General features: G+C 43.3%; 1 protein-coding gene across 16 annotated transcripts in view; it reads right to left on the bottom strand.

Moving 5' to 3' along the window:
- The window catches only part of KIF1B (kinesin family member 1B), a 173,883-nt gene that overhangs the window by 114,485 nt on the left and 36,927 nt on the right, over nucleotides 1-22,471 (bottom strand). For all 16 annotated transcript variants that reach the window (XM_054556598.2, XM_063720047.1, XM_054556605.2 and 13 more), the window contains 5 exons: nucleotides 13,332-13,408; nucleotides 10,978-11,157; nucleotides 7,677-7,742; nucleotides 777-955; nucleotides 72-183 (listed from right to left, as the gene is read on the bottom strand). In XM_054556598.2, the coding sequence (XP_054412573.1) occupies nucleotides 72-183; nucleotides 777-955; nucleotides 7,677-7,742; nucleotides 10,978-11,157; nucleotides 13,332-13,408 (614 nt within the window). The remainder of the gene's footprint in view (nucleotides 1-71; nucleotides 184-776; nucleotides 956-7,676; nucleotides 7,743-10,977; nucleotides 11,158-13,331; nucleotides 13,409-22,471) is intronic.

The following is a 22,471-nucleotide window of genomic DNA, read 5'->3' on the forward strand; positions in this document are numbered from 1 at the left end:
AGGGCAACAAAAGGGACTTCTCAAAATCTCCATCCTTCACAACTCAAGCCTAGAGACTGAAGCTCTCCTACCTTCTCAGTGGAAAGGTTGGTCTCATTATCGTGTTTCTTCTGGGTGAAAACAATCGTAAACACAGCGTGGGAACGGCTACTTGTTTCATTCATGTTCGTAGCTGCCACTGTCCTAAATAAACATAAAGGTGACCACGTGACAAGGGAATTCTTAGATGAGAGTTGAAATGGACAGCAGGCTCCACATTATAAGCATAACAATCACAAGCAATAGTCTTAAACTTATTCACAGATTGCAAGATTGTCACTTACACAATTGCTCTCAATACTGCCTTATTTGTGAGCCCATCAAGTTACTCTCCAATTCCAAAGGCACCCCATCAGAATCATTTTTCATACTCCAGCTATCCCTTTAGAAATCAATGAAGCATTTAATTTTTATTCTTTATTGGTGCTCATTTATTCCAGAATCAATTACTACCATAGCCACATATATACATGATAACTAACATTTTACCATGACTTGATCAAAACCTAAGAGTAAAACTTAACGAAAGTGCTAACATGTTTCAGCAATGTACTGTTTAGATGAGAAGCTACTTAACATGCTGAAGCCCTCACTGTTACAGCACAGTCAAAAGATCAGAGGACTCCACAATTAAAGCAACTTTCATAGCTATAAATGTGGCCTCAAACCCTTAACTGGGAAAAAAGGACCTCAAAAGGTGCCAAAGACCTCAGTCATTATTCTATTTCCTACCATACCTGGCTTTGTTCCCAGCATCCATGAGGTCAGCAATGTCTGTGTAGGAAGTAACTGCCAACTTGGACAGATCCTCCACATAGGGTCCAAGAAGTGGGTGTTCACGCACACGCAAATTACCCTTGTTTTTTGGATTCAGCAAATCTCGTACTCTTTCACAGTAAATTTCCATGTAGCTCACCTATGAACAAATTAGTAAAGTGAATTAGAGAGAAAAAGAAATCACATACAGAGGCTGGGCGCGGTGGCTCACGCCTGTAATCCCAGCACTTTGGGAGGCCAAGGAGGGCGGATCACTTGATATCACTCGAACTAGGAGTTCGAGACCAGCCTGGCCAACATGGTGAAATCCCGTCTCTACTAAAAATACAAAAAGGGGCCAGGTGTGGTGGCGCATGCCTGTAGTCTCAGCTACTCGGGAGGCTAAGGCAGGAGAAATCGCCTGTACCTGGGAGGTGGAGGTTAGAGTGAGCCGAGATCACACCACTGCACTTCAGCCTGGGTGACAGAGTGAGGCTCTGTCTTAAAAAAAAAAAAAAAAAGAAAGAAAGAAAGAAAAAGAAAACAAAAGAAATCACATACAGAAAAAAAAAAATTTTTAACTTTTATTAAAAGCTCTAAGATTAGAGATCAGCAACCTTTACAAAGTGAAATGCCATAACTCTAGGCCCTTTTAGTCTATGAACAATACTCACAGATAATTACACTGAATAGGTTAGAACCAGCCTTCAGACTTTCTCTGTAAGGGAAAGGTAAACATGCCATTCTCTGGAATGTAGTGACTGCTGAAAGACATTTTAGTAGCAATTTATCAGTTATCAATATGTTTTTTAAAATGTATACTGTTGTCAGTAACTGGGATTTGCACTGAGGTTACTCCAAGAACTCGGAAATAAGACTTCTATTAGAGTTAAAACCAAGGAACAATATCAATATTATAGAGCAGAGAAGACAAAACAGATGGGTGATGCTAATTAAGGCTCACCACACTGTTACTAACTATGGACAATGTATCCTCCAGAAGGGATGAGGGTCGACCAGCATGAAAGCTGGTGGTGGCAGGACCTATCCAAGATTTGTGAGGGAGAAAGAAGCCTCAGACAATATACTTCATAAATTCTTGTCTCATTGGCAGGACCATTCGATCATGGTGATTAATGCATTCAGCTATCATTTCTTAACCTGGGGCAATTAAACATGTATCTAAGCAACTCCTCTCCCTCTAATTCCATGCACACCAAACAACCAAAAGGCTTCCAACAGAGAGGTCTGTCCACAGAAAGATAATATATTAAATAGTCTTGCAAATGGCTTGAGTGTTCTAGCCTCAATGAGTAATAGTTATTTCTCATGGGAAAGTAACAAACCAACAAGTTGGTTTCATAACATCAGTCAAATGAGCTTTACCCAAGTCTTAACTTTTAAAGATAGTCCTTTTCTTGATGAATCTACAAAAATCAGACTTCTAAGCAAACAAGGCTCTGAAGTAGGGTAATTCATCACAATAGGCCACATTATGATGCTACCCAGGAAACAGATCCTTCTGTATCATGGAGCTATTCAAGCTTACATTACAGCTCCTGCATTTTTAAACTTTAAATGTCTATGGACATGTTTTCAGAGTATCTGGAATGGAACCTTAATTCCATTTCTATTGCCTTTTTCTTTCATTCAGTCTCTAACTGTATTTTTATACTGTATTTTGTTTTTATTTTTCTATATTTTTTGAGACTGTATCTTACTCTGTCACCCAGGCTGGAGTGCAGTGGCTCAAACATGGCTCACTGCAGCCTCAACTTCCTGGGCTTAAGCAATCCTCCTGCCTCAGCCTCTGGAGTAACTGGGACTACACGCACGTGCCACCACACCTAGCTAATTAAAAAAATTTTTTTTGCAGAGACAGGGTCTCACCATGCTGCCCAGGCTGGTCTTGAACTCCTAGGCTCAAGCAATCCTCCCATCTCGGCCTCCCAAAGTGCAGGGATTACAGGTGTGAGCCACCGCATCTGGCCTTATTTTGTATTTTAAAATCAGTTAAAGGCCAGGCGTGGTGGCTCATGCCTGGAATCCCCACACTTTTGGGAGGTCGAGGTGGGCAGATTGCTTGAGCTCAGGAATTCGAGACCAACCTGGGTAACATGGTAAAACCCCACCTCTACCAAAAATACAAAGAATTAGCCAGGCATGGTAGTGTGTGCCTGTGTTCCCAGCTACTCGGGAGGCTGAGGGGAAGATCACTCAAGCCCAGGAAGTTGGGGATGCAGTGAGCCGAGATCACGCCACTGCACTCCAGCCTGGGTGACAGTGAGATCCTGTCTCTAAATATAAATAAATAAATAAATAAATAAATAAATAAATAAATAAATAAAATGATAAAATAATAAAATCCATTTCAAAAAATTGAGAACTTGGCCAGATGCAGTAGCTCATGCCTGTAATCTTAGCACTTTGGGAGCCACGCACTGTGGCACATGCCTGTGGTGCAAATTACTCAGGAGGCTGAGACAGGAAGATCACTGAGCCCAGGAGGTCAAGGCTGCAGTGAGCCCTGTTTGCACCACTGCACTCCAGTCTAGGTAACAGAGCGAGACCTTGTCTTAAAAAGAAAAAAGAAAAAGAAAAAAAGGCCAGGCGCAGTGGCTCATGCCTATAATCCCAGCATTTTGGGAGGCCAAGGCAGGCGGATCATGAGGTCAGGAGTTCGAGACCAGCCTGTCCAACATGGTGAAACCCTGTGTCTACTAAAAATACAGAAAATTAGCCAGGCGTGGTAGCAGGAGCCTGTAATCCCAGCCTCTCAGGAGGCTGAGGCAGGAGAATCGCTTGAACCTGGGAGGCGGAGGTTGCAGTAAGCCGAGACCGCGCCACTGCACTCCAACCTGGGCGACAGAGTGACTCTGTCTCCAAAAAAAAAAAGACAACTCTGAAAGATAAAGTAATTAATCTATTATGAGAGTAAAGTAACAGAACAACAAATATTCTTTCTGACAGCAAGTCATCCTAGAAAGTGAGATGATTCTTCAATCATTGCTGTGTACTCAAATTTGTACATACAATACTGAATCCCCGGAATATATTACATCATCTTTTGGAACACTTGTCCCTTTTCACATAAATGTGAGACAAAGAGAACCCAAATAATCTAGGTAAAAGTTCATGTGCTCCATTCCTTATGCTCTGATATGTGAATCCATCCAAAGCCATCATCATTTCTTTTACTTCTGCACCAACCACTCCAGACGCTACCTGGCAGATCCAACTCACTGAGGACCGTTCTCTTACAGGCACTGTTCTAGGCAATTGGTATACACCACTAAATAAAGTAGACAAAGAACCCTGCCCCAGTGAGCTTATGCTTCTAGCAACAGATACTGATAATAAACAACAAACATAAAAAATAGGTAACTGAGAAAGCATGTTAGAACATGATGAGTACGATAGAAAAAAGAAAATAGAACAGGGGAAGAGAGCTCAGTATGTGGGGTAAAGGGCAAGATACAGTATTAAATAAGGTGGTCAAGGTAAGCCTCATTGAGAGTGTGTGATTTAAGCAGACTTGAAGAACGTGAGAAACTTAAGTCAAAATGACATCCAAGTGAACAACATTTCAGGCAGGAAAAGTAAATGTAGAGGCCTTGAAGCAGGAATGTTTCTGGTATGCTCTTGCAACAGCAAAAAAAGCCAGTATGGGTGGAGCAGAGTAAACAGGGAAGGAAGTAGAACAGGCAGGTAGAGAGGTCCTGCAAATGTGGCAAGAAACCACAGTGTCAACTAGGAATCTATGCTCCACTCCAAGTTAAGCCTGGAAACTCTAATAAAAAAGAAAAGGGCATCTTCTTTTATTACCTGTAAGCTCAAAAATTCTATCACCTGATTCAAAAAAGAATAACTATGGGACAAGCTATTCAGAAAATTCATTTTAACGCAAAATATGCTTAGGGCAGCACATTCTCTTTTTGGTGTATAACAGTCACAAGACAGAATTCCTTAGAATTTACATATTCATGCAACACCTTCTAGGTGAAGAAAAAACTCCAAAGCAATTAAATGAATTAACTAGGAATGAAATGCTGTAAGGCTACAGAGAATCAGAACAAATACTAAAAAGAAAAGAAAAAAAATCTCGAGATTGCTTAAAAGGCAGCCTATTCTTTCAAAACAGACTCATGGTAACAAAACACTTTAATAATTTCAGCTACTATGAAAGTGAATACCAAAAAAGGGTGCGGTGGGGGGGCGGTGAGAGAGAGAAGTAGGAAGAGAGAGAAACAGCAGCTTCTTCTTTTTTTTTTTTTTTTTTTTTGAGACAGACTACAGGCTGGGGTGCACTGGCATGATCTCGGCTCACTGTAACCTCTGCCTCCTGGGTTCAAGTGATTCTCGTGCCTCAGCCTCCCGAGTAGCTGGGATTACAGGTGTGCACCACCACAACCAGCTAATTTTTTTGTGTTTTTAGTAGAGACAGGGTTTTGCCAGGTTGGCCACGCTGGTCTCAAACTCCTGGCCTCAAGTGATCCACTCGCCTCCCGCAGTGCTGGTATGTCCGGAATTTGTGGGTTCTTGGTCTCACTGACTTCAAGAATGAAGCCGCAGACCCTCGCGGTGAGACTTACAGCTCTTAAGGCGGCGCATCTGGAGTTGCTCGTTCCTCCCGGTGGGCTCGTGGTCTCGCTGGCTTCAGGAGTGAAGCTGCAGACCTTCACGGTGAGTGTTACAGCTCATAAAAGCAGTGTGGACCCAAAGAGTGAGCAGTAGCAAGATTTATTGCAAAGAGCGAAAGAATAAAGCTTCCACAGTGTGGAAGGGGACCCAAGCGGGTTGCCACAGCTGGCTCCGGCAGCCTGCTTTTATTCTCTTATCTGGCCCCACCCACATCCTGCTGATTGGTAGAGCCGACTGGTCTGTTTTGACAGGGCGCTGATTGGTGCGTTTACAATCCCTGAGCTAGATACAAAGGTTCTCCACGTCCCCACCAGATTAGTTAGATACAGAGTATGGACACAAAGGTTCTCCAAGGCCCCACCAGAGCAGCTAGATACAGAGTGTTGATTGGTGCACTCACAAACCCTGAGCTAGACACAGGGTGCTGATTGGTGTGTTTACAAACGTTGAGCTAGATACAGAGTGCCGATTGGTGTTTTACAATCCCTGAGCTAGACATAAAGATTCTCTCCACGTCCCCACCAGACTCAGGAGCCCAGCTGGCTTCACCCAGTGGATCCCGCACCGGGGCTGCCGGTGGAGCTGCCTGCCAGTCCCGCGCCATGCGCTCGCACTCCTCAGCCCTTGGGTGGTCGATGGGACTGGGCGCCGTGGAGCAGGAGGCGGGGCTCGTCGGGGAGGCTCGGGCCGCACAGGAACCCACGGAGGCGGGGGAAGGCTCAGGCATGGTGGGCTGCAGTCCCGAGGCCTGCCCCGCGGGAAGGCACCTAAGGCCCGGCAAGAAATTGAGCGCAGCGCCGGTGGGCTGGCACTGTTGGGGGACCCAGTACACCCTCCGCAGCCGCTGGCCCGGGTGCTAAGTCCCTCATTGCCCGGGGCCAGCAGGGCCGGCCGGCCGGCTGCTCCGAGTGCGGGGCCCGCCAAGCCCACGCCCACCGAGAACTCCAGCTAGCCCGCAAGCACCGCACGCAGCCCCGGTTCCCGCTCGCGCCTCTCCCTCCACACCTCCCTGCAAGCTGAGGGAGCCGGCTCTGGCCTTGGCCAGCCCAGAAAGGGGCTCCCACAGTGCAGCGGTGGGCTGAAGGGCTCCTCAAGTGCCGCCAAAGTGGGAGCCCAGGCAGAGGAGGTGCCGAGAGCAAGTGAGGGCTCTGAGGACTGCCAGCACGCTGTCACCTCTCACTGGGATTACAGGTATGAGCCCCAAAACAGCTTCTTTAAGCACATACAAAACAGAGAGAATGTTTATCAAATACGCAAATGTGTATAAAGTAATTCTATAGACTTCACGAAAGAGCCAGGGTAAACACAGGATGGATAATTACTTTCCAAGTTTTTATAAGCAATTAAAAAAGTGGGAAAGGGGGAGATTTGATTATATATATTTAAAACCTATGCCTGTCAAAAACCATTATTAACAATATTAAAGGAGAAGAGTTCCCACAAATGAATCAGAAAGACATTGTGAACCCAAAATGTAAACAGGCATATGCATAATTTACAAGATGTTCAACCATACTAATAATCAAAGAAATTCAAAATTTAAGTAAGAGAATACTTACATTATCAAATTAGCAAAGATTAAAAAATAGAAAAATGTTGGCAAGGGCACAATGGGTGCTTACACCCTCCTAGTGTGACTGAAAACTGTTACCCAGCATTACTTTCCAAAAAGGCATTTGGCAATTCAAATGTATTATTTAAAAACCAAGAAACATACAAAAGATAACTGCAAATAAATGCACAGACTTATGAACAAAGATTTAATTGTGGCTGGGCTCAGTGATTCACACTGCAACCCCAGTACTTTCAGAGGTGGAGAAGGCAAGATTGCTTGAGCCCAAGAGTTCAACACCAACCTGGGCAACATAGGGAAACTCCATCTCTACAAAAAAATCAATTATCCAGGGGTGGTGGTGGCACACACCTGTTGTCCCAGCTACTTGAGAAGCTGAGGGGGTAAGATTGCTTTGGCCCAGAAGGTCAAGGCTGCAGTGAGCTGTGATCACGCCACTGCACTCCAGGGCCTGGGCAACAGAGTGTGTCCCCACCGCACACCCCCCCAAAAAAAGATTAAAGCAGGACACTATTCATTATACCCCAAACCCAAAAATAGCCTAAAAGGACAAAAATGAAGGAATGGTGAAGTGATCTGTACCACGGTCATAATTTGAAGCCATTTAAGTGATGCTTGAGAAAATGGAAAACAAGGGCCTATGGTGTCAACCCACGGCTGTACTCACCTCTACAGAGTAAGACATTTCTTCATTACAGTTGTCATTGATTTTCTCAAAAAGTTCTTCACATAACTAGGGAAGCAGAATGAGAGAGGCATGAAGAGCACAAATGAGAGGAGTACTAAGTCATCCACGCATGCTCAATGAATTAGCCAGACGTCCTTTCTTGCTCTATCTCAAAATATATTATGTCATAAACATCAAGATATGATTAATGCTTCGAATAAAGTCAGTCATGTGCCGCATAACCATGATTCAGTCAGCGATGGACTGCATATATGATAGTGATCCCCATAAGATTCTAAGAAAGCTGGAAAATTCCTATCACCTAGTGATATCTTGATGATCCTGACCCTGTGTAGGACTAGGCTAATGTGTGCCTTAGTTTTTAACAAAAAAGTTTAAATTTTTTTTCAAAAATTAAAAATTTGGGCTGGGGATGGTGGCTCATGCCTGTAATCCCAGCACTTTGGGAGGATGAGGCAGGCAGATCACAAGGTCAGGAGATCGAGAACATCTTGGCCAACATGGTGAAACCCCATCTCTACTAAAAATACAAAAATAGTCCCAGCTATTCTGGAGGCTGAGGCAGGAGAATCACTTGAACCCAGGAGGCGGAGGTTGCAGTGAGCCAAGATCGTGCCACTGCACTCCAGCCTGGGCAAGAGGAGTGAAACTCTGTCTAAAAAAAAAAAAAAATTTGGCCAGGTGCAGTGGCTCACGCCTGTAAATCCCAGCACTTTGGGAGGCCAAGGCAGGCAGATCACTTGAGGCCAAGAGTTCAAGACCAACCTGGCCAACATTGTGAAACCCTGTCTCTACTAAAAATACAAAAATTAGCCAGACGTGGTGGTACGTGCCTGTAGTCCCAGCTACTCGGGAGGCTAAGGCACAAGAATTGATTGAACCCAGGAGGCGGAGGTTGCAGTGAGCTGAGACGGCGCCACTGTACTCCAGCCTGGGTGACAAAGCAAGACTCCGTCTCAAGAAAGAAAAAAAAAATTTAAAAATACAAAAAAGCTTATAGAATAAAGATATGAAGAAAGAAAATATTTTTGTACGGCTGTACAAAGTGTCTGTGTGGGTGGTTTCTTTTTTTCTTTTTTGAGATGGAGTTTCACTCTTGTTGCCCATGCTAGAGTGCAATGGTGTGATCTCAGCTCACTGCAACCTCCGTCTCCTGGGTTCAAGCGATTCTCCTGCCTCAGCCTCCCAAGTAGCTGGGATTACAGGCATGTGCCACCATGCCTGGCTCATTTTTTTGTATTTTTAGTAGACACGGGGTTTCACCATGTTGGTCAGGCTGGTCTCGAACTCCTGACCTCCCGTGATCCACCCGCCTTGGCCTCCCAAAGTGATGGGATTACAGGCATGAGCCACCATGCTGGGGCTGTTTGTGTTTTAAACTAAAGGTTATTATAAAAGGATCAGAAAGTTTAAAAAATTTTAAAGTTTATAAAGTAAAAAAGTTATAGTAATTTAACTAAGGTTAATTATTGAAAGGAAACTGTTTTTAAAACTAAATTTAGTGTAGCCTAAGTGTGCAGCATTTACAAAGTCTACAATAGTGCAAAGCAATGTCCTAGGCCTTCACATTTACTCACCACTCGCTCAGACTCACCCAGAGCAACTTCCAGCCCTGCAAGCTCCAGTGTAAGAGCACTATGCAGCTGTGCCATTTTAAATCTTTTATATCATATTTTTAATGTACTTTTCTATGTTTAGATATACAAATACCATTCTATTATAATTGCCTGTAGTATTCAGTATAATAGCATGCTACACAAGTTTATAGCCTTGGAGCAAAAGGCTATACAATGCAGTCTAGGTGTGGAGTAGTTTATACCTTCTAGGGTTTGTGTAAGTACACTCTATGATGTCTGTACAATGACAAAAGCACCTAACGACTAATGATGCATTTCTCAAAATGTACCCCCACCCTTAAGTGATGCATGACTATAAAAGGAAAATTTTAAAATACAATCTTCTCACTTAATCTTTTTTTTTTTCTTAAGTTTTTAGGCCCCGCACAGTGGCTCATGCCTGTAATCCCAGTACTTCCGGAAGTCTAGGTAGGCAGATCATCCCAAGCCCAGGATGGAGCCCAGGTCCATTCGAGACCAGCCCGGACAACATGGTGAGACCCTGTCTCTAAAAAAAAAATTTTAAAGGCTGGGCATGGTGACTCATGCCTGTAATCCCTGTACTTTGGGAGGCCGAGGTGGACGGATTGCCTGAGGTCAGGAGATCCAGACCAGGACCAACATGGTGAAACCCCACCTCTACTAAAAAAACAAAAATTAGCAAGGCATAGTGGCGGGTGCCTATTGTCCTAGCTACTCGGGAGGCTGAGGCAGGAGAATCGCTTGAACCCAGGAGGCGGAGGTTGCAGTGAGCCAAGATGGCGCCATTGCACTCCAGCCTGGGCAACAGAGCAAGACTCCATCTCAAAAAAAAAAAAAAAAAAAATTAAAAAAATTAAAAAATGAGCTAGGTGTGGTGGCACATGGCTGTAGTCCCAGCTACTCTGGAGGCTAAGGCAGGAGGATCACTTGAGCCTGGGAGGTCAAGGCCTCAGTGAGCCATGATCACACCACTGCACTCCAGCATGGGCAACAGAGTGAGACCCTGTCTCAAATAAATAAGTAAATAATGAAGTTCTTTTTAACTACTTATGTCTTTCACCATTAAATCCTAAGTGAAACGAATAATGAAAATAAAAATAAATAAATATCTATGTCAGAACTCTTCTTCATTCCCAAACAATAAAGGATCAAATCCAATAATACTAACTGCTCTAAAAAAAAAAAAAAAAAAAAAAAAAGAGGGAGAATCTCAGAGTGTTTGAAGTTTAAAGTAATAGTATTAAATTAGGAAAATAAAATGAAAGTATCTCCGAATAAGGCTATCAAAAAAACCAAAAATAATCACATTCTTCAGAGGTAATCTACACATGGAATTTGAAAAAAAATCAGATCAACAATATTCCCCCATCTCCAGGACTTAGAACAACAGAGCTTTAACAAGCTGGTAACACTTTTCAAATGATAAAATAATATGGCATTGGATATATGGCAAAATCATTACAAAACACTGACTTTCCCACCTTTAATGACAGACATGTATACATTTCAATCCTTCCCATTCAATTGTAAGCTCCTCTGAGGGAAAATAATGGGTTGTTCATCTTTGTGCCTGACATAAAACAATCCCCGCATAAATGTTCACCAAATAAAAATAACTGTTAAAGCAATTAAGACTAACAGTAATAATGAAGAGAAGATTTTTGTTTTGTTTTGTTTTTCACCTGTGGAATGATGCCAGCCTGGCTTTCTTCTTGTTTACCCATCATTGTATAAGATTTTCCAGCACCAGTCTGCCCATAGGCAAAAATACAGACATTATATCCCTCAAAGGCATGTAAGAGCATTTCCTTGCCAATGTCATTGTACACACGGTTTTGAGATGCAAAACAGGGATCTTCGGGCTGTAAAGAGTAAAAGGAGAAATAAATGACCTTTTATTAATATTTCTTCCTATACTTACTTCATTGCTTCCATAATAAACAAAAGTGTCTGGAATCAGAACAGTCATCTAAAATTCCCTACACATTTTTTAAGCCTCCTATACACAAGTTTACTTTTCTCATTAAATACACGCACATGCACACACACACACTCACAAACACATGTACTATTAGAGTCATCCAGGTCAGCCATACATAAAAATATCTATATAAAATCATCTGGCATGATTACATTTCATTTTCTATAACCTTAAAAGTATCACTCTTTCATTCACAGCGCCAAGATTTTAAGTGGAAAATGAGAATAAAAGACCAAAGGTCAAGTCCACATATAAAAATACTTCTTTGAACTCACTCCAGCTACTGGGACTATTTCTCAATAAACACAGCTTTCAGGAAACAGCATTTCCAATCCCCTTCTCAGTCCCTTCCCTTGACAATTAGGCTTTGTCAACAGTTTAAAACATCTATTCCCCAGGGCGGGGCACAGTGGCTCATGCCTGTAATCCCATCACTCTGGGAGGCCAAGGCGGGCAGATCACTTGAGGATAGGAATTCGAGACCAGCCTGGCCAACATGGCGAAACCCCATCTCTACTAAAAATTCAAAAAATCAGCCGGGTGTGGTGGCATCCACCTGTAATCTCAGCTACTCAGGAGGCTGAAGTAGGAGAACTGCTTGAACCCACGAGGTGTAGGTTGCAGTGAGGTGAGATCACGCCACTGCACTCCAGCCTAGGCAACAGAGCAAGACTCAGTCTTTAAAAAAAAAAAAAACACAAAACAGGAAAAACAAAACCAAAAACACATAATAAAGAGATGAATGATGCAGAAGTAAACTCTATGAACAATCCCTAAGAAGCAGCAACATTTGGGGTTCCACACTGAGTAAGGGTACCAGGAAGGGCCCTACTTTGTATTTTCCTAAATACTGGTAATCTTTTGTTTCCCTTGTAGATCTGCAGCCTCTTTCCTTTTTTTTTTTTTTGAGACAGAGTCACGTTCCATCACCCAGGCTGGAGTGCAGTGGTGCGATCTCGGCTCACTGAAACCTCCACCTCCCTGGGTTCAAGCGATTCACCTGCCTCAGCCTCCCAAGTAGCTGGGATTACAGGCACCCGCCACCAAGCCCATCTAATTTTTTTTTTTTTTTTTTTTTTGGAATTTTTAGTAGAGGCACGGTTTCATCTTTCAAAATGTTCAGAACCCACATTTCTCTACTACAATTAAAAAAAAAAAAACTGGCCGGGCGCCGTGGCTCACTCCTTTAATCCCAACACTTTGGGAGGTCGAGGCAGGTGGATCAGGAGGTCAGGAGTTCAAGATCAGCCTGGCCAAAAACAAACAAACAAAAAACAATTTCTCTGTGGTCATTCCAATCTTGCTGGCCATTCCCTCAAAATTCAACTTAAAATTAACAGTACTCTAAGCAATTTTAATTTGGCATTTCCGGCCAGGCACAGTGGCTCACACCTGTAATCCCAGCACACTGGGAGGCATACACAGGTGGATCACTTAAAGTCAGAAGCTTGAGACCAGCCTGGCCAACACGGTCAAACCCTGTCTCTACCAAAAATACAAAAATTAGCTGGGCATAGTGCCACGCGCCTGTAATCCCAGCTACTCGGGAGGCTGAGGCGGGAGAATCGCTTGAACCTCGGAGGCGGAGGTTGCAGTGAGCCAAGATGGCACCACTGTACTCCAGCCTGGGCGACAGAGTGAGACTCCGTCTCAAAAGAAAAATAATAATAATAATTATTATTATTATTTGGCATTTCCTAAGATCAATGGGCAATAATGTTGGTAATGAGGATCCTAAGATACTGATAAATAAATCCTCGAGAAATGTCTAAATCAGTATAAACTTAGTGTACATTCAGTATAAATTTGGTGTAAACTAAATATGTTCTATATGCATATATGTGTATATATTTATGTATATGTGTACATAAACTTTCCATCAACCCAAATACTTTATGAATGAAAATATTTTATCACTGTATCAAAGAATGAACTCATGCTAGACAACACTTAAGAAGCAAAACTTGGATCTGCTCAGCTAAGAGAAAAGACAAATCGGCAAGGAAAGAGGAAAGGAGGCAGGAGCTGGCAGCACTGTGGCGTGAGGGTACTCACTGAGGTATGAGACCAGTAGGAATAGTCGAAGCTGAAGGACTTTGGAGCTTCCTTTGGATTCTTTGGGTTAATAATACCTAGAAGACAAAAATGTTTCATTTTATAAGTCACTCAATTACAAGTTCTTTAGTTAAACATGTTATTCTGTGTGTTCAAAACATCCCAATCAGTAAATTCATACTACTAAATCTGAATAGGGCAATCAAAAATTAATAGGCTGGGCTCAGTGGCTCATGCCTGTAATTTCAGCATTTTGAGAGTCCGAGCTGGGTGGATTACTAGAGGTCAGGAGTTCAAGACCACCCTGGGCAACATGGTGAAACCCTGTCTCTACAAAAAATACAAAAAAAAAAAAAAAACAAAACAACTAGCCGGGCATGGTGGCACATGCCTGCAGTCCCAGCTACTTAGGAAGCTGAGGTCGGAGGATGGCTTGAGCCCGGAGGTTTGAGGATGTAGTTAGCTGTTATCGAGCCACTGCACTCCAGCCTATTTTGAGACCCGGTCTCAAAAATGAATGAATGAATGAAAATAATCATAGTTTTAAGAGGTAACTTATACATGGAACATGAAAAACCAGACCAACAGCATTAACTGTGTGTTACCAGTATTCAGAACAGACCCTGGTATAAAGTAGATGCTCAGTAAATATTCTGTGACAATGTTTATCTTCCTTAGGTAAGTTAGCAGCCAAAATTTGGAAACGAACGACATTTCTATTTCTTTTCTTTTTGAAGACAGAGTCTTGCTCTATTCCCCAGGCTGGAGTGCAGTGGTGTGATCTCGGCTCACTGCAACCTCCTCCTTCCGGGTTCAAGAAATTCTCCCGCCTCAGCCTCCTGAGTAGCTGGGATTACTGGCACCCACCACTACGACCGGCAAATTTTTGTTATTTTTAGTAGAGACAGGGTTTCACCATGTTGGCCAGGCTGGTCTCGAACGCCTGACCTCAGGTAATCTGCACATCTCTGCCTCCCTAACTGCTGGGATTACAGGCATGAGCCACCGTACCTGGCCCACATTACTATTTCAAGGCACCTGTTAAGCCTTGAAAAATTGGAACACATCAGAAATGGAGCTGGGCGCGGTGGCTCACACCTGTAATCCCAGCACTTTGGGAGGCCAAGGCAGGTGGATCACTGGAGGTCAGGAATTCGAGACTAGCCTGGCGAACATGGTGAAACCCCATCTCTACCAAAAATACAAAAATTAGCCAGAAATGGTGTGTGCCTATAATCCCAGCTACTGGGGAGGCTGAGGCAGGAGAATCACTTGAACTCGGGAGGCAGAGGTTGCAGCGAGCTGATATCAATGCACTGCACTCCAGCCTGGGTGACAGAGTAAGACTTCATCTCAAGAAAAAAAAGAGAAATGAAAATTAGAAAATTATTGAATGAATCCAACCACTATTTGAAAGAAGCTTTTTTTTTTTTTTTTTTTTTGAGACAGAGTCTCCCTCTGTCGCCCTGGCTGAAGGGCAGTGGCACGATCTCGGCTCACTGCAAGCTCCGCCTCCCAGGTTCATGCCATTCTCCTGCCTCAGCCTCCTGAGTGGCTAGGACTACAGGCACCCGCCACCACACCCAGCTAATTTTGTTGTATTTTTAGTAGAGACGGGGTTTCACCATGTTAGCCAGGATGGTCTTGATCTCCTGACCTTGTGATCTGCCCGCCTCGGCCTCCCAAAGTGCTGGGATTTACAGGCGTGAGCCACCGCGCCCGGCCATGAAAGCTCTTTTTAAAGATCTTACTATGTACTTCAGAAAAGCATTTGGTAATGAAGCATTCATTACAAATATAGTGTTATTTCTGAAATCTAAGGTTGATGAGTATGTAAATGATTAGTGTGTGTGTATTTATGTAATGTAGTATATAGTGGAATCACAGACTAAGTCATTTTGGAGTGTAATTAACTGCATGTTACCAGTATTCAGAACAGACCCTGGTATAAAGTAGATGCTCAGTAAATATTCTGTGATAATGTTTATCCATCCTAGGTAAGTTAGCAGCCAAAATTTGGAAATGAACCACATTACAGCAAAATTACTTTTTTGACTGAAATGCATGAAGTCTCACCACCCACATTAAAAGTGATTTATCATGTCATTAATCCAGTCACACTATATTTCAGGGACTGACTATGAATGCTTTAAAGCTTAATCTTTCTCCCTCACTCATACACACAAAGCTTTAGCTCCTGATATTTCAAATGAAACAGAATCTTTATGGCATGTGGTCATGAAATCTCCTCAAAGACTGGATATCTCAACCAATCTACTCCTTTGAGGCAAGGCCACATCCCAGGCTATCAGTGAGATCAGGATTAAAAAATAAATCTGTCTCGCACAGCTGTTGCTCAGTACACAAATAGCAACAGTTGCTACGGTGCTTAGTTCTCTCTCTTGCTGGATTCCACTGGGTATAGCCACGCATTTATGTTCCAACCTCAAATGCTGACAGAGTATTAATAAAGCTCACACTGTACATAATCATGTGACAAGGAGACATGGTTCTAGAAAGAACATCTCTCCACATGCAAATGGCAATCCAAGCAAAGAAGTGTACTTCTAACCAAAGAGGTATTAAATGCAAGACTTAAAAAACAGCCAACATTCACAGAACACTTACTCTGAGCCATAAGTACTTTCTGTCTACTAACCTTTTTTTTTCTGAGACAGGATCTCACTCTGAGGCCCACAATTCACTACAGACTCAACCTCCTGGGCTCCAGTGATCCTCCCACCTCAGCCTCTGGAGTAGATGGGACCACAGGTTCATGCCACTACACCCAGCTAATTATTTTTCTTTTTTGTAGCGATTGGAATCTCACTATGTTGCCCAGGCTGGTCTTGAACTCCTGGGCTCAAGCCATCCTCATGCCTCAGCTTCCCAAAGTGCTGGGATTACAGGTGTGAGCCACCACACCAGACCTACTAACCTATTTGATGCTCCCAAGCACTCAATGAGGCAGATGTTTCATTACCCCCATTTTACAGATAGATAAACCATCACAGAGAGGTTAAATAAGTTATTCATGGCTCCAGAGCCAGCTAGTGGCAGATTCAAGGATGCAATTTTGAAGAGTTTGGCTCCAGAGTTCACACTCTTAGCCAAGACACCATCATTTAAATGCTTATTCTCTATAGGCAGCATTGTCAAGGCTAAAGGCAGGAAGGCATTTTCATGGAAATACATGTGCACACCTACATGTATGTGGCCACCCCACTAAAATCACACTGTAGGCATTGTTTAAAATTTTCTTTATTGGCCAGGCACAGTGGCTCACATCTGTAATCCCAGCACTTTGGGAGGCTGAGGTGGGCAGATCACCTGAGGTCAGGAGTTGCAGACTAGCCTGTCCAACATGGTGAAACCCCATCTCTGCTAAAAATATAAAAAATCAGTGCAGCGTGGTGGGGCACGCCTGTAATCCCAGCTACTCGGGAGGCTAAGTAAGACAGGAGAATTGCTTGAACCCGAGAGGTGGAGGTTGCAGTGAGCCAAGATCACGCCACTGTACTCCAGCCTGGGTACAAAAGAGCAAAACTCCATCTCAAAACAAAAAAAAACTGTCTTTATGGCCTGGCTCGGTGACTCACACTTATAATCCCAGCACTTTGGGAAGCTCAGACAGGAGGATTGCTGGAGTACAGGAATTTGAGACCAGCCTGGACAACACGGTGAAATCTCATCTCCACAAAAAATACAAAAGTTAGCTAGGCATGGTGGTGTGTGCCTGTACTCCCACCCACTCAGGGGGCTTAGGCAGGAAGATCACCTGAGCCCAGGGAGGTCCAGGCTGCAGTTAGCCAAGATTGTGCCACTGCACTCCAACCTGGATGACAGACTAAGACCCTGTCTCAAGTAACAACAACAACAAAAAAAAAAACCCCACGAAAACAAAAAACCTCTCATTTAAAAGTGGGAACTGATGGCTGGGCACGGTCACTCACGCCTGTAATCCCAGCACTTTGGGAAGCCGAAGGGGGTTGATCACTTGAGGTCAGGAGTTTGCGACCAGCCTGGCCAACATGGTGAAACCCCGTCTCTACAAAAAATACAAAAGTTAGCAAGGCATGGTGGCACGCACCTGTAATCCCAGCTACTTGGGAGGCTGAGGCAGGAGAATTGCTTGAATCTGGGAGGCGGAGGTTGCAGTGAGCCGAGATTGCACCACTGCACTCCAGCCTGGGCAACAGAGCAAGATTCCATCTCATTCATAAATAAATAAATAAATAAATATAAAAGTGGGAACTAAGAGGACTGTAGTTCCTAAAAGATCTAAAAGATAAATGACCACACAAACTCTACCAAGAAAACGGAAATGAGTGTCATATTGTGTGAGTCAGATTCTAGGTTTCGGTAGCTCAGCAATAAGAACAATGATGAGACAAGGCATGCCCTCTGAGGTAGTCCTCACCGCTCAAAAACATGGTTATAATAAACATTCCTAGCCTCTAGAAAATTTGCTGTCAAAAAACTTTTAAGCCTCTGCACCATAAGACAGGGCCAAAAAATAAATGATAAAGCTTTTTTTTTTTTTTTTTTTTGAGACGGAGTTTTGCTCTTGTTGCCCAGGCTGGAGTGCAATGGTAGGATCTCAGCTCACTGCAACCTCCGCCTCCCAGGTTCAAGTAATTCTCCTGCCTCAGCCTGCCACGTATCTAGGATTACAGGCATGCACCACCACACCTGGCTAATTTTGTATGTTTAGTAGAGACAGGGTTTCACCATGTTGGTCAGGCTGTTCTCAAACTCTTGACCTCAGGTTATCCACCCACCTTGGCCACCCAAAGTGCTGGGATTACAGGGGTGAGCCACCGCGCCCAGCCAATAAAGCTTTTAAGCCATATTTCACTCAGCCTTTTAGCTACCAATTCTACCAAGAATGACTGAAAGACTACTCAGATTTTATACCTTTGTTCTCTTCTCCTTAGTAAAAAAAAGAAAGAAAAAACTACACCAATGAGTTAATTCCTCAATTCACACGAAATCCTTTTCCTCTTCCTCAATATTCCTTTCTCCCAGACTTTTAAAGCTTCTGAAATTAATAGATGTTCCTAACTTATATCTTCAAAACCAAGCTGCTTTTATTTTTTTATTTTTTATTTTATTTATTTATTTATTTTTTTGAGACAGTCTAGTTCAGCTGCCCAGGCTGGAGTGCAGTGGCACGATCTCAGCTCACTGCAACCGCTGTCTCCTAGGTTCAAGTGATTCTCCCGTCTCAGCCTCCCGAGTAGCTAGGATTACAGGCACCCGCCATCATGCCTGGCTAATTTTTGTATTTTACTAGAGACAGGGTTTCACCATGTTGGCCAGGCTGGCCTTGAACTCCTTACCTCAGGTGATCCACCCGCCTCGGCATCCCAAATTGCTAGGATTACAGGTATAAGCCACTGCACCCGCCCCCAAGCTGCTTTTAAAATAACTGCTTCTATCAACAACTAATCCATTTTTTTTCCCCAGACAGTGTCACGGTCTGTCACCCAGGCTGGAGTACAGTGGCTCAATCATGGCTTACTGCAGCCTGCAACTCCTGGGCTCAAGTGAACCTCTCACCTCTGCCTCCCAAGTAATTGGGCCTATAGGTGTGCAGTACCATGCCAAGCCAAATTTTAAATTTTTTTGCAGAGATGGGGCTTTGCCATGTTGCCTAGGCTGGACTGAGACTCTTGGCTCAAGTAATCCTCTTTCCTTGCCCTCCCAAAGTCATGAGCTACCATGCCTGGCCTAATATTCTCAACATATCAAAGAACAATTCAAAAATCCTGTATTTACAAAAATTAGCTGGGCGTGGTGGCGGGCGCCTGTAACCCCAGCTACTTGGGAGGCTGAGGCAGGAGATCTGCTTGAAATCAGAAGGCAGAGGTTGCAGTGACCCGAGATTGCACCACTGCACCCCAGCCTGGGCAACAGAGCGAGGCTCCGTTTCAAAAAAAAAAAAGTTAAGAAATACTGTATTTAGGTGTTTTTTGTGACCTTGGGTATGACTGCATGTCTGTGTCCTCTCTAAAATTGAGGTAATACCTAGTTTACAGAATTAAAGGAGTGAAACACTTACACATATGTTAATTTTTCTTAAATAGGTATTTTACCTTGTTTTAAACTCTCAATACTCAGTAGGTATGATAATATTCCATTTGATCTTTAAACCAAAGTAAGAAAAACACACTAGGCCCAGGTTCAGTGGCTCATGCCTGTAATCTCAACAATTTGGGAGGCCAAGGTGGGAGGATCATCTGAGCCCACAAGTTCAAGACCAGCCTGGGCAACATAGTGAGACCCCCATCTCCACAAAAAATAAAAAGCAACAACAAAAAAAGAAAAGTTCACTAACTGATAAAGCACAATGTAAGAATTCTGTTTCTTTTCTCTTTTAGAGACAGGGTCTTGCTCTGTCACCCTAGGCTGGAGTACAGTGGCGAGATTACAGCTCACGCATCCTCAGCCTCCTGGGCTCAAGTGATCCTCCCACCTCAGCCTCCTGAGTAACTGGGACCACAGGCACGTGCCACCATGCACGGCTAATTTGTTTATTTTTTTGTAGAGACAGGGTCTCCCTAGGTTGCTCCAGCTGGTCTCGAACTCCTGGGCTGAAGCAGTTCTCCTGTTTTGGCCTCCCAAAGTGCTAGGATTACAAGTGCGGGCCACTGTACCCAGCCAAGAGCCTACTTCTTGGCAACAATCAAAGTACGACATTCAAGTCCTTACTTAAATGTGTCAAAAAATCTCTGGTGCTCCCCCGACATCATATATCCTGAAAGTGCTTGGACCATGTCTTATGGATCCTCTATACTGCCCTATACCAAGGACTCAGATGAATGCCCTCCATGTGTCATGTACAACTCTGATAATAATTCCATTTTCAAGAGCATAAAAAGAAAAACAGTGTGTAGCTGTGCAATATATACATAAAATACCAGTAGGTTTTACTAACATTCACAGAAAAAAAGAGAGAGGATTGTATTACTGAAAGACTGGGCATAATTAACACAGTAGTTCTTGTATCAAGGTCAACTGAGCTAAAATAGTGTGTTGGACTTCTAATTTGTTTCACAGAAAGCATGCACATAAAAATGGAATTACAGTAATTAACGAACACATTCAACATATAAACCATATTTTCACCCACAAGCTGTTACGAATTTAGCACCCACCCCCAGGGTCACATGGAATCAGCATGTAGGCTTTGTCTAGGACAAGTCGCCACTTTTCCTGCAAAGAATGGACTCTAGGAATATTTTTGAGGACTAGAGTCAGAAAATAACTGTTTTAAAAGTATTATAGACTTCATATTGTTTTACTTCCTATAATCCACCTTTTCAAGCTGCTTTTCAAGGCCTCTTTTACAGCTTCTGTGCCTGAGGCCTTTTCTTCAATCTAGGTTGCTCTGGACACACAGCATACTCCAGACCTGGACCCTACAAGCAACATTCCACAGATGATCTGGGAGCCATCTTTGGCTTTTTTCTTTCATCCTCCACATCTGATGTATCCTATCAGTTCTACTTTCCAAACATGGCTTCTCCCCACCACCATCGTGACCACCCTGGTTCAACCACCACCTCTCTCACTTGGATGACTGTAATAACTCCAGTTATTACCAGATGACAGAACACATCAACCACTGCAGCATGTTTGGGAACTTTGCTCTCCATTTGTATAACATAAAGACTCCCATGAGAACTACATCTTTCATCATCAGAAATCCATGAGTCCCGGTATCTGGTGTTGCAGGGGCAGCGAGAGAGATGGGTCCATTCATACATCAAAAGATTATGTCAGCTGAGCACAGTGGCTCACACTTGTAATCTCAGTGCTTTGGGAGGCTGAGGTAGGAGGATCATTTGAGCCCAGGAGTTTGAGACCAGCCTGGGCAACATAGTGAGATCTTATCTCTACTAAAAATACAAAAAATTAGCCAAGTATGGTAGCATGCACCTGTAGTCCCAGTTTTTCAGGAAGCTGAGTCAGAAAGATCACTTGCACCCAAGAAGTTGAAGCTACAGTGAGCCATTACTGCACTACCACGCTCCATCCAGCCTGGGCAACATAACGAGACCCTGTCTCAACAACAACAACAAAATTGACCCAATATTCAATGATCAAAAGGTAAAGTGACCTTAAAAATATTTCTAGAAGACATTTTCAAAGACTTTACCGATGAAGTAGAATGCTGTAGAGCAGGGGTCCCCACCCCTGGGCCACAGACCGGTACTGTCCATGGCCTATTAGGAACCAGGCCACACAGGAGGAGGTGAGCAGCAGGCGAGCAGCTGTCAGATCAGTGGCAGCATCAGATTCTCATACCAGCACAAATCCTATTGTGAACTGCACATGTGAGGGATCTAGGTTGCCTGCTCCTTATGAGAATCTAACTAATGTCTGATGATCTGAGATGGAACGGTTTCATCCCGAAACCATATGCCCCCACCCCCGTCTGTGGAAAAATTATCTTCCACAAAACCGGTCCCTGGTGCCAAAAAGGTTGGGGACCACTGCTGTAGAGGCTTTAATGTGATCCCACTCTAAGTATCTAACATTACCCTAGGTCCATCTATAAGCATGTAATAAACTCTGTAAGCCTTAATTTTTAATTTTCTTATCTGTAATATGGGCATATTAATAATAGTGCCTAACTATACAGAACTGTCATTTAATTCTCACATTTTGGCTCAAGGCCTAGCATAAAGTAAATGTTCAAAATATTCTTTCATTTAACAAATACTTGCATGTCTACCATGACCTATAGATACCTAGTGAAAACAAGTCCCTGCCCACATGGAGCTTACATTCTAATGATGGCATCAGACAATTAACTAATACAAATAGCATAATGTTGGAAAGAAAAATAAAGCCGGGTTAGGAGATAAAAGATCACAGTGAAAGTGGTGGAGGTGGCTATTTTAGATAAAAGCAAACAAGCTGCCACCTCTGAGGAGATATTTGAGCAGGAACCTGAATGAAGTTTAAGGAACAGCAAGACCAGCAGTGTAGCCAGGTGGGCAAATAATGATCAAATGTGAAATCAGATAGCCAGCCAGAGGCCAAATTCTGTGAGGTTGTGTGGCCAAAGTGAGGATTTTTAGTTTTATTCTAAAAGTGATAAGGACTGGGCGCAGTGGTTCACACCTGTA

The sequence above is a fragment of the Pongo abelii genome, chromosome 1, assembly GCF_028885655.2.
Source record: "Pongo abelii isolate AG06213 chromosome 1, NHGRI_mPonAbe1-v2.0_pri, whole genome shotgun sequence".
Lineage (NCBI taxonomy): Eukaryota > Metazoa > Chordata > Mammalia > Primates > Hominidae > Pongo > Pongo abelii.